Genomic DNA, 12,673 nt, shown 5'->3' on the forward strand with positions numbered 1-12,673 from the left:
TCCTTACACTGCTCAGCCCGTACACTACTCAGCCCATACACTGCTCAGTCTGTACACTGTTAGTCTGTACACTACTCAGCCCGCACACTGCCCAGCCCATATACGCAGCTCAGTCCGTACACTACTCAGCCTGTACACAGCTAGTCCGTACACTGCTCAGCCCATACACTGCTAGTCCGTACACTACTAGTCCGTACACTGCTCAGTCCATACACTGCTCAGTCTGTACACTGCTCAGTCTGTACACTACTCAGCCCGTACACTGCTAGTCCTTACACTGCTCAGCCCGTACACTGCTCAACCCGTACACTGCTAGTCCGTACACTACTCAGCCCATACACTGCTAGTCCGTACACTACTCAGCCCATACACTGCTAGTCCTTACACTGCTCAGCCCATACACTGCTAGTCCGTACACTGCTCAGCCCGTACACTGTTAGTCTGTACACTACTCAGCCCATACACTGCTAGTCCTTACACTGCTCAGCCCGTACACTGCTAGTCTGTACACTGCTCAGTCCATACACTGCTCAGTCTGTACACTGTTAGTCTGTACACTACTCAGCCCGTACACTGCTAGTCCTTACACTGCTCAGCCCGTACACTACTCAGCCCGTACACTGCTAGTCCTTACACTGCTCAGCCCGTACACTGTTAGTCTGTACACTACTCAGCCCGTACACTGCTCAGCCCGTACACTGCTCAGCCCGTACACTGCTCAGCCCGTACACTGCTAGTCCTTACACTGCTCAGCCCGTACACTGTTAGTCTGTACACTACTCAGCCCGTACACTGCTCAGCCCGTACACTGCTCAGCCCGTACACTGCTCAGCCCATACACTGCTAGTCCTTACACTGCTAGTCCTTACACTGCTCAGCCCGTACACTGCTAGTCCGTACACTACTAGTCCGTACACTGCTCAGCCCGTACACTGCTAGTCTGTACACAACTCAGCCCATACACTGCTCAGCCATGTCTGTTTACACAGATTAAGATGCAATTTACTTTATACCATAATGTATGTTATTGTTTTTTAATATATTAACAGATATTTTTCTATTAATTGACACCTTTTATTCAGTCAAGTAATGCAATTTACATCAACTGCAACTGAAAATTATCTGTTAACTAAGTCTTATAAACATATTTTTTCAGTCTAATAAAAGTGTTCTACTTTACATTCTGCTAATTGCAACCAAATTTTTGTTTTGCCAACTTTTAGATACGTTTTTTTTTTTGCAGTATAATAAATACTGAGATAGGTTGCATCAATTGTTACAATTTCTATTTTACCAACTGTGCAAAACACCCAAACAAAACAACAAGAGATGAAAAACAAACGCTTTACATTTTTTGGTTGGACTAAACAGCTAACTAGGTAAGTTACAATATTTTAAGCAGAGAATCATCAAATTTTTTGCAGAATTTAAAACTGTATATTGAGCAATCGACTAAATATGACCTTACATAACAAAACATGGAACAATTACTACACAACATGATGCACATTAGGCAACGCTAAGTTGTAATTTAAAATGTGACTGGCTGGATCACAGTTCACCAATTTATATAATTGCAAATGTACTGATTTTTGATACTATGTTATATTTCTGTATTAGAAATGTACTGATTTCTGTGTGGAGGAAATGTGTTTTCTGTAACTGTAGGCAGGTAATCCAATGTTAATTAGACCTTTTCATCTCAGTGACCAACACATCTCTTTAGCCTGAAAGCACAGGAAGGGGTAATTAGACTTACAGTCAGGCATCCTATCTTTGTAAGACTCAGGATGCAAGTGATTTAGGAAATCACATACTGATGTGAATTTTGTAAGATAAATTGCGTTAAATGCAAGATTAGAAAATACATTATACCCTGATGGTAAACATTCAATGTAAAATATCAGACTTTGTGGTGACAGCAAGGACAAGGGCTGGGTTACCTCCTGCCAAGCTCGGACTGCAAAACTGTATATAAAGAGTTCTGTTTTATCGTGTAATGTGTCATTCCATCTGTGACTTCTGGAGATCACTAGTACCTCAAACTAATTTGTAACTGTCCTTCTAAGGACTACTTGAGCTAATAAAACATCACTACTTCAAGATCCTGCTTTGACGTCTACTTACCTGTGGAAATTCCTGTGACCTACAGATTAGACCAATCTAATCCATTATCCAACTATTCTGAGGTTGGAACCCAGCATCCAATACCAATGTTCTGCCTGCTACCTGAAGCTCTGGCCAGTGTGATAGGTCAGGGTGAACCATCCACAGCAACCCTGATCTAAAGGCAGAAGTCAGGTGTACCAGCCCAGGTGTCCAGCAATGGAGTAACATAGCAGCGAGAGTTACCCAGAAGGAAGCAGTTCTAGGTGCAGTTGAAGGACCTAGTGGTGGCAGCAAGCAGATCCTACTGCAAGGGGCACATTTGGGATAAAGAAAGGGGACAGTGCCAAGGCAAGCCCAGCCAGACCCCAGCAACATGGGCATTGGAGGACCATCCTGTCACTGTGACTTTTCCCAACTGAGACTAGAGGAAAACGTTTCCAGTTTCTCTTAATAAAAAGGACAGACATGTTGGCTCTTATCTGTTATAATGAGTGGGTGAGAGTGTAATGTATATTCTGGTATTACATAAAGTTATAATAAATGGGTGGTAATGTATCCTCTGCTACAATATACAAACTGTAAGATGATGTGGTAAACGATTACATTCCAGGATTATTATCCGTCCACAATTACGTACTGTGACTTCAGCTCACACATCTGGGATCTAGAGACCAGTTATTAGGACTATTGGACATATTTACAAGTAACTGCTACATTCATTCAATAAACATTGTAACCAGACTTTGGAGTTGTTACTGTCAGAGTACTCTGCTTTTATATGAGAAGTGAGTTGGACACATTGTATCAGGAATTAGGATAATTTCTCACTTCATGTGGGAAATGTATCTAATGAACTGCATTACCGCATGCTGTAAACAACTTTCAAATGTACACTATTTGTCTTATCTTTTCCTCTATTCTTTTCTTTTTTATGTAGAAAAGTTACACTGTCTAATTTAAGACTACTGGAATACTGTCAGATTGCCCATTGTTTAATACTGCCATTGTTTATTATTACGTATGTAAACTCCATAACCTCATTGTTTTTTACACCACTATAAAAGCATTACACAATCAGCGCCCAACACCCAGCCAACCAAACTGAATCCCACTTTGAGCTCTGGAAAACCAGTTCCTGAATACAATATTATAATGTTCTGCAAAGTTATGGAGGAAACAATAACAGGGGAGAACAACACAGGAGGAAACAATAACAGGAGAGAACAACACAGGAGGAAACAATAGCAGGGGAGAACAACACAGGAGGAAACAATAACAGAGGAGAACAACACAGGAGGAAACAATAACATGAGAACAACAAAGGAGGAAACAATAGCAGGGGAGAACAACACAGAAGGAAACAATAGCAGGGGAGAACAACACAGGAGGAAACAATAACAGGGGAGAACAACACAGAAGGAAACAATAACAGGAGAACAACACAGGAGGAAACAATAGCAGGGGAGAACAACACAGAAGGAAACAATAGCAGGGGAGAACAACACAGAAGGAAACAATAGTAGGGGAGCACAACACAGGAGGAAACAATAACAGGGGAGAACAACACAGGAGGAACAATAACAGGAGAACAACACAGGAGGAAACAATAACAGGAGAACAACAAAGGAGGAAACAATAACAGGAGAACAACACAGGAGGAAACAATAACAGGGGAAAACAACACAGGAGGAAACAATAACAGGGGAGAAAACACAGGAGGAAACAATAGCAGGGGAGAACAACACAGGAGGAAACAATAACAGGGGAGAACAACACAGGAGGAAACAATAACAGGGGGAAACAACACAGGAGGAAACAATAACAGAGGAGAACAACACAGGAGGAAACAATAACAGGGGAGAACAACACAGGAGGAAACAATAACAGGGGAGAACAACACAGGAGGAAACAATAACAGAGGAGAACAACACAGGAGGAAACAATAACAGGGGAGAACAACACAGGAGGAAACAATAACAGGGGAGAACAACACAGGAGGAAACAATAACAGAGGAGAAAACACAGGAGGAAACAATAGCAGGGGAGAACAACACAGGAGGAAACAATAACAGGGGAGAACAACACAGAAGGAAACAATAACAGGAGAACAACACAGGAGGAAACAATAGCAGGGGAGAACAACACAGAAGGAAACAATAGCGGGGGAGAACAACACAGGAGGAAACAATAACAGGGGAGAACAACACAGAAGGAAACAATAACAGGAGAACAACACAGGAGGAAACAATAGCACCGGAGAACAACACAGAAGGAAACAATAACAGGAGAGAACAACACAGGAGGAAACAATAGCAGGGGAGAACAACACAGGAGGAAACAATAGCAGGGGAGAACAACACAGAAGGAAACAATAGCGGGGGAGAACAACACAGGAGGAAACAATAACAGGGGAGCACAACACAGAAGGAAACAATAACAGGAGAACAACACAGGAGGAAACAATAGCACCGGAGAACAACACAGAAGGAAACAATAACAGGAGAGAACAACACAGGAGGAAACAATAGCAGGGGAGAACAACACAGGAGGAAACAATAGCAGGGGAGAACAACACAGAAGGAAACAATAACAGGAGAGAACAACACAGGAGGAAACAATAGCAGGGGAGAACAACACAGGAGGAAACAATAACAGGAGAGAACAACACAGAAGGAAACAATAACAGGGGAGAACAACACAGAAGGAAACAATAACAGGAGAGAACAACACAGGAGGAATCAATAGCAGGGGAGAACAACACAGGAGGAAACAATAGCAGGGGAGAACAACACAGAAGGAAACAATAGCAGGGGAGCACAACACAGGAGGAAACAATAACAGGGGAGAACAACACAGGAGGAACAATAACAGGAGAACAACACAGGAGGAAACAATAACAGGAGAACAACAAAGGAGGAAACAATAACAGGAGAACAACACAGGAGGAAACAATAACAGGGGAAAACAACACAGGAGGAAACAATAACAGGGGAGAAAACACAGGAGGAAACAATAGCAGGGGAGAACAACACAGGAGGAAACAATAACAGGGGAGAACAACACAGGAGGAAACAATAACAGGCGGAAACAACACAGGAGGAAACAATAACAGAGGAGAACAACACAGGAGGAAACAATAACAGGGGAGAACAACACAGGAGGAAACAATAACAGGGGAAAACAACACAGGAGGAAACAATAACAGAGGAGAACAACACAGGAGGAAACAATAACAGAGGAGAACAACACAGGAGGAAACAATAACAGGGGAAAACAACACAGGAGGAAACAATAACAGAGGAGAACAACACAGGAGGAAACAATAACAGGGGAAAACAACATAGGAGGAAACAATAACAGGAGAACAACAAAGGAGCAAACAATAACAGGAGAACAACAAAGGAGGAAACAATAACAGGAGAACAACAAAGGAGGAAACAACAACAGAGGAGAACAACACAGGAGGAAACAATAACAGAGGAGAACAACACAGGAGGAAACAATAACAGGGGAGAACAACACAGGAGGAAATTGTAGCAGGGAAATGATATTGTCGATGGGAGAATAGTAGGGGGCGGGATGAATGGATAATCCCACCTGAAATATCATGGGTGTAAGCTGCTTGGACTAAGCCAGGTGCGTTCTGTAAAGGTCCATACTGCAGCCAGGAACATACGTCTGGTACTGTCCATTCACTCACCGGCTTCTCCCAGACGTCCTCATCTTCTGACACTCGAGACACCAAACCCTGGAGCAGAAGACAATGCTCATACACAGGAAAGGTGGTCTACAACGATATTACGAGTATTATTCCTGTGCTATGTAAACGCTTCCATATTCTGACAGGAGGTTAATGCTTATAATACAACTAAAGTCAGGAACAAGGTGCATGTTAGGTCATAGTCCGGAACCCTCCATTATATAATGAGAAGTGATCTGATATGTCAGGCTACTCATTGGGGTATGTTGAATAATACAACTTACAGCTAAGAACCAGGAGCAGGAAGTCACATTCAACTACAACTGTAAACTCATTCTAAAGTTGTGTAAGTTGTCTCTCCTGATCTCTCGACATCTGTGTTGTCCCGTGTAACTGACTGTCTTTCTGCCATTTCATCATGGATGTCCTCTCGCCAACTCAAACTTAATCTTTCTAAAACAGAGTTAATAATATTCCCACCCACCAACAAGAGCATACCTGACATTTCTATCTCTGTTGATAAACATGACCATAAATTCCACCCCACAAGCTCCCTGCCTAGGTGTAATCCTTGACTCACACCTATCCTTTGTTCCCCACATTGACTCTATATGTAAATCATGTTACATACATCTAAAGAACATTTCCAGAATCCGCACATATCTCACGCAAGACACTGCAAAAACCTTTATTCATGCACTTATCATCTCCCACATTGACTATTGCAATTCCCTCCTCACTGGTCTTCCCAAAAATAGACTCAAACACCTACAATCTATTTTGAACGCTGCGGGAAGACTGATTTTCCTTGCAAATCGTTATTCCTCTGTTGAATCACTATGTATGTCTCTACACTGGCTGCCTGTCTTCTACCGAATCCAATATAAAATACTTTTACTAACCTACAAGGCCATCAACAAAGCTGCACCAACATACATCTCCTCTCTTGTCTCAAAATATCTCTCAACTCGGCAACTCCGTTCTACACAAGATCTGCGTCTCTCATCCACCCTCATTACATCCTCCCATTCCCGGTTACAGGACTTTTTTCGGGCTGCATCCACTCTATGGAATTCTCTCTCTCGCACAGTAAGACTCTCCTCTGGTCTACAAACTTTCAAATGTTCTCTGAAAACCCACCTCTTCAGACAAGCTTATAATATTCCTCAACCACCCTATTAACCTCACTACATTACCCTGTTATCACCCGTTACACAATTTCACACAAGACAACTAGCCCTGACCAACATTGTTGTGTGACGGGATCATTTAGCTTATGAGTCACTTTTACCTTTGCAGTCTGGCTGGGCCAATATGCAAAATGTAGACTTAACCTCATGTGTCAATCTCCCATTGTCCCATAGATTGTAAGCTTGCGAGCAGCCTTCTCACCTCTTTGTCTGTTTTATCCAGTTTGTTTATTAGTTTATTATGTTTGTCTCCAATTGTAAAGCGCTACGGAATATGTTGGTGCTATATAAATAAATGATGATGATGATGATTGTAATGAGGCCGAAAGGGTGCGCTTTACAGTACCTCCAATAACATAAGCAGCTCCATGATGGAAGTGGATTTACAGCTGACAGTGTTGTTTGGCTTTGGGTGTGAGAGAATACGTAAAAAAAGGACGATAAAATAAATAAATTGTGCCAATAAAATGTTAGAAGTTTTACTTTTGTCCTTCTCAAGGTTATGTATTATGTTACCCAAAAAAATATTTATCTCATGTCTAATATTTATTTTTATTTGTAATATTAATTAAATAACTATCAGTGTTTTTATATATTTTAATATATAATTTATATATATATATATATATGCCTATTTATCTATCTATATGTATCTGTCTATCCATCTACCATATATATATATATATACACTGCGGATATTTTAATATTTCATACATTTAAGAGTTTTCAGGACATTATATAAATGATGTACTAATTACATCTGGCAGTAGTTTATGGTGAGCATTACGGTGTTTCACCTTGTACGGCTATATGAGAGAGCTCTTAATAAAAACAATAGAAGAAAACCCAGATTCTGGATGAACGCAGTGAACCAGCATGACAGAGAATATGATATAAAGATGGGTTTTGTCAGACTGGAAGTGGGGTAAGTGTTTCTTACAATAAGTGTGTATTCTACTAAATTAATTAAAACAAAATAACTTTTTAATGATAAAAACTGAACTGTTAAATAACTTTTTCTATGTGAGTAAATGTAATGTTGATATTGTGGATTTGCCATCTATGACATCTATTATCTGGTGTATTTTCATAGACTAACTCTCAGTATCTTACACGGGAATCTGCCCTGCGTGTATCTGACACAATGAAGTCTGAAGAGTCAGCTCAGTGTTCACCAAGTGATGGGAGGGTGATATGTGAGGACTGGGCAGACAATATTACCTGGAAGCGCTGAGCCATGGATAGCCCCAGACCACACAGAGGAGATCCTGCTTCCTGGCCTGCATCTGCAAGTAAACACACATCAGGAATATCTCCAGTACTGAATCTCCAGCGAGTTTGACTGCAACATGGGAGAGATAGGTGTTGTAAAATCGACACAAATCGCCAGAGATTGGATTTTGGAAAGTAAAAAACACCGGTTAACACATATAGCAATTTTGCACATAAAATTGATGGTTATCTTTCGCGATTTGCTGCAATTTTAAATGGCTGAATAAAACCGCAGCTTGATACATTTACCCGCAGGTGTTATACCTGTAACATTGAGACACTCAGGCAATCCTAAATATGTGATGAAAACATTATTATTTTTGTTAGTATAAAGAAAGAAATAGAATCTCATCTCTAGCTGGCATTTTCCTAGTGTGTTGCTGTAACATTTACATACTTTACTTTTCCCTAAGACTGCTCTGGTTATTGTGGGAAAGATATGACCTTGTTACCAGGAGTGAATCTGACCCACGGGTGGCCCATCACCAGAAGTTTATGCAACAAAGACAACTTCTAGGAGGGTTTTCTTACCCAACGTCTTGTTAAATAAGAGAATGTTTAGTGCGTGAATCAGACCATTCCAGCGTAGCTGGCTTTACAATGTCTCATCCTGTACAGATAGATAAATGAGTGGAAGAAGACACAGGCTGCAACTTGCTCTCTCACACAACCACTCCCAGCAATCATAGAACAGCCGGAAGGGTGGTTGCAGACATAGTGAGAACTGATTGTAATCTCTCTGTATATAGAGGGCCTATAAACCAGCCCTTTCTACAGCTGGAATCATACTAGTCTCAGCCAGGAATTTATATAGAAGGGAAATAGAAAAAACAGTGTCAATCTCTTCTACCTTGATTGACCCAATGATGGCCAAATTAATACCAATGTTGCAAAGAATGTTCTTATGAGCTGCAGTAGCATGTTGTGGACTGTAGAGGTGCTGTGTTCTTGTTGTGTGAATGTCACATATGGGTAATATTGACTCATAGAATGGATCATTTGATTTATGAAAATAATAATAACGTTCCTATGCAATTGTCTGATGTTTGGCCGATTTTATACGTATATATTAGAAGGCTTCATATAGGGATTCCAAAGACACCAAATGACTTCAGCAACTTATATGTGTATGTATGATATTAATGCTTCGTTGTAAATAACGTTACAGGTTCTCCCAGTAGGGGGCAGCATGTTGGGGTTCTTGATAGTCTAGAACAAGCGATGTATGACTGTACTTGTGAGACACACCTGTGTATTGGTGATGGCAAAACAGAGCCTAAAGTCGCTGGGCATGAGCGCTATGATGAGGTACTGCTCCTTGGCAGAGACTGTTAGCATGTTGGCCGACCACTGGCAGACGGGTTCCGTTACAGAGCTCTGGGACCAATATATATCAGACACCACAGTACTGTACATCACAAGTCACATTCTATAAGTCACTATGGGCCTGATTCCTTAAGGAACTGAGCCAAGAATTTGAGTAAGTTTCCTTACTTAAATTTTCTGGACAAAACCATATTACAATGCAAGGGGTGTCAAATAGTTTATTATTTTGCACATAAATTAAACACTGGCTGTTTTTTTCATGTAGCACACAAATATCAACTTTAAATTTCATTGTACAAATAAGCTATCAAGTATTTGTGTGCTACATGAAATAACAGCCAGTATTTAACTTATGTGCAAAATAATAAACTAATTTGCACCCCTCCAGAAAACTTACTCAATTTCTTGCCTAAGTTCCTTAATGAATCAGGCCCTATATCTTAATATTTAAGAGGGAAACACATGAAGTTGGGATTTGTTTTACTTTTAGCCTTTGGGTCCCAATTGAAAGGATAAATCTGAAACACTAGCACTGGATAGTGGGCCCCCTAGTATCTTGAAACACAGCGCCTCACAGCTCTGCAACGGAACCCAACTGCTTGAAAAGCCATGCCGTAGAGGTCATCATACTGCAGGCTGTGCCAAGGAGCAGCGTGTCTTCACTCATGTCCAGTGACTTGGTCCTTTCACTTCAAGCGCCTATAAATACCAATAAGTTGTGTTTTGCCATCACCTCCAGGAAGGCTCAGGGGCAGTGTTTCAAGGTGTCCACGATAGCCTTGAGGAATCTGTACTCCTCACAAGGACAGTTAAACATTGCCTGCTCTATGGCCATCAACAAGAAGAACCTCCGCATCCTAACCACTCAGAAGAACCCGTAACATTGTTTACAAGGAAGAAATGAAACCATAGAGACACATACATTGTAAATGAAATAGTTATTGAAAGACAATTATAATAAAAAGTCTGTGAAAGAACAGGTCACCTACAAGTACATTATAAGTACATATATGTACTGACATATAGAAGAAGTCATCTGATGGATCTGTAAAGCTTTGTAGTGTTCAATAAATGTTTACATAGTGAATATAGAAAGAGACGTGATGTATAGTGTATCAATATAGTTGTGTAATGAGCAGAGTTTTCAATAGGCACTAAGAGTTGCACAGCACAGACATATTATGGCCTTGTCGATGGTCTCTGACTGCCATTTTCGTGGTGGTCGCTCATGTGGAATTCCTTACTATTGAGTGAGGTTCTGCATGGGGACTAATGGGTGCACAATGTGGGCACAGATGACAACTTCTCTGTGCCCGACTGTAAATTGAATGGGGCTTGTGGGATAGAAAAAGAAAGTAATAAAGTAGGAAGGAGAGTACAATGAATGATAAGAGAGAATATGAATGATAAGAGAGAATACCTCAGAGGGAACAGGGGACAGAGTAGAGGTGAGGAAAGGGACAATGAAGAAGGGAGAGACGAGCGACAGTTGTAAAGTGTAAGAAGCTGAAGTGATGGTGGACTAAGCAGAGTCTGCAACAAGATTAATGTCTGCCAGTGAGTAGTTTACAACACCCCCATCTACTGCAGCCATCTTCCCAGCACTCAGCTAAGTGTTATTGTTACTGATAAACACTGCTGCCAAGCCAATCATCAGCTGCTGACACTTTAACCTACACACAAGGGAGCCTGAAACATTATTACTTTTTACCATCACACTTCACAAGTTGTAATATTATTTCCGGTTATCCCAAGACAAGCGTGTGGAAAGTATGTCAGACATGACACATGGTTATATGTATCCTGACATACAGTGACACATACAATCAGACATGTTATGTACAGCCGCATGATCTAAGAGAGATTATTTTTCTTGATTTATAGAATTCTTTTTATTTACAATATAGAACACTTCCTACATAGATGAATCATAAAACATGCATGTATATGATATATAATCTAATGTACAAGATAAAACATTACATAATCATTGTAATGTCCTTTCTCCAATATTTATACCTCCGCCTTTTACATTTGTACATTCACCCTATCCCCCTTTTACAATAGTTATTATATATCTTTCACCTGCAGGTCGCCTTCGTCTGTCTCCAACGTTGTGTTCCAGCTCGATCGATACCAGATTTAATCCACTGTGCAAATATTTCCAGATGTGACACCTAAACGCCACTCCAACCAGAATCTAGATCCTTCCAGGCTAATTTCCCGTGTGCCTCACATCAGCAGCCCCTGCCTCTCTATCCTTTACTAATACTGTAATTACAACCTCATAAGGGCTCTCTCTTTTCTCATTTATGTCTTTGCTATAACTGCAGCTGGGTCCCTACCACGCCTCTTCTTATTATCTCTCCTCACCTGTCCCCACCTGGTGCCCACGCCTCTCTGCTAATCCTCTGTCCCCACCTGATGCCCACGCCTCTCTCCTGCTGAGTCAGGCATAGCTGCAATTTCTTTGCCGAGTTCTGCAGGCATGTTGTGGCTCTACCATGTGAATATACAAAGCCTCAGGGCTGAAGAATTTTCTTTGTTATCACAGAGATCTCCAAATACAAAACGCTGGAGCATGACGGACAAGCAGAAAATGTTTACTATGGATTCAAAGTAATTCCCTTGTCACCACTTTGCTAAGCACAAGGCACAGAGTAAAACTTTTATGTGTTATTATTAACATTTATTTATATGGTGATGACACACTGCAGCATTTTACAATATGGGAATACACAGTAATTAAACAAGACTGGGAATTTACAGACACAGAGGTAAGAGGGTGCTGCTCACAAGCTGACAGTCTATATTTATATCTTAGTAATAAAAAAACAGGTATTACACAAACTCCAAAATAGGAAGTAGTGACAGCTGTATGTAGAGATAGTAACGCTGGAAACTATATCACCCCCGGTGTCGCACTCCCTCCTTCCCAGATATATTACCTTGGTCATGGGTGGATTATTGTTGGATATGAGGAAGCAATGAACTGATTCCAGATGGACAGCTGATCCAAAAGTGTTTAGAAAAAGGGCCACAGACGGCACAGCCAGTGCTGGGAGCCTAGAGAAGG

The 12,673-nt window shown here is 40.9% G+C and overlaps 1 protein-coding gene across 2 annotated transcripts in view; it reads right to left on the minus strand.

The window, feature by feature from the left end:
* The window catches only part of LOC142129876 (sterile alpha motif domain-containing protein 12-like), a 29,662-nt gene extending 17,688 nt beyond the window's left edge, over window positions 1-11,974 (minus strand). The window contains exons 1-3 of one of the 2 annotated variants that reach the window (XM_075194377.1): window positions 11,683-11,974; window positions 8,221-8,341; window positions 5,707-5,857 (exon numbers count right to left, since the gene is read on the minus strand). In XM_075194377.1, coding sequence (XP_075050478.1) covers window positions 5,707-5,857; window positions 8,221-8,238 — 169 coding nt within the window. In that variant the 5' untranslated portion in view covers window positions 8,239-8,341; window positions 11,683-11,974. The remainder of the gene's footprint in view (window positions 1-5,706; window positions 5,858-8,220; window positions 8,342-11,682) is intronic. The other variant, XM_075194376.1, reaches the window with a different exon arrangement.
* Window positions 11,975-12,673: the final 699 nt, after the last annotated feature.

The sequence above is a fragment of the Mixophyes fleayi genome, unplaced genomic scaffold (assembly GCF_038048845.1).
Source record: "Mixophyes fleayi isolate aMixFle1 unplaced genomic scaffold, aMixFle1.hap1 Scaffold_320, whole genome shotgun sequence".
Classification (NCBI taxonomy): Eukaryota; Metazoa; Chordata; class Amphibia; order Anura; family Limnodynastidae; genus Mixophyes; species Mixophyes fleayi.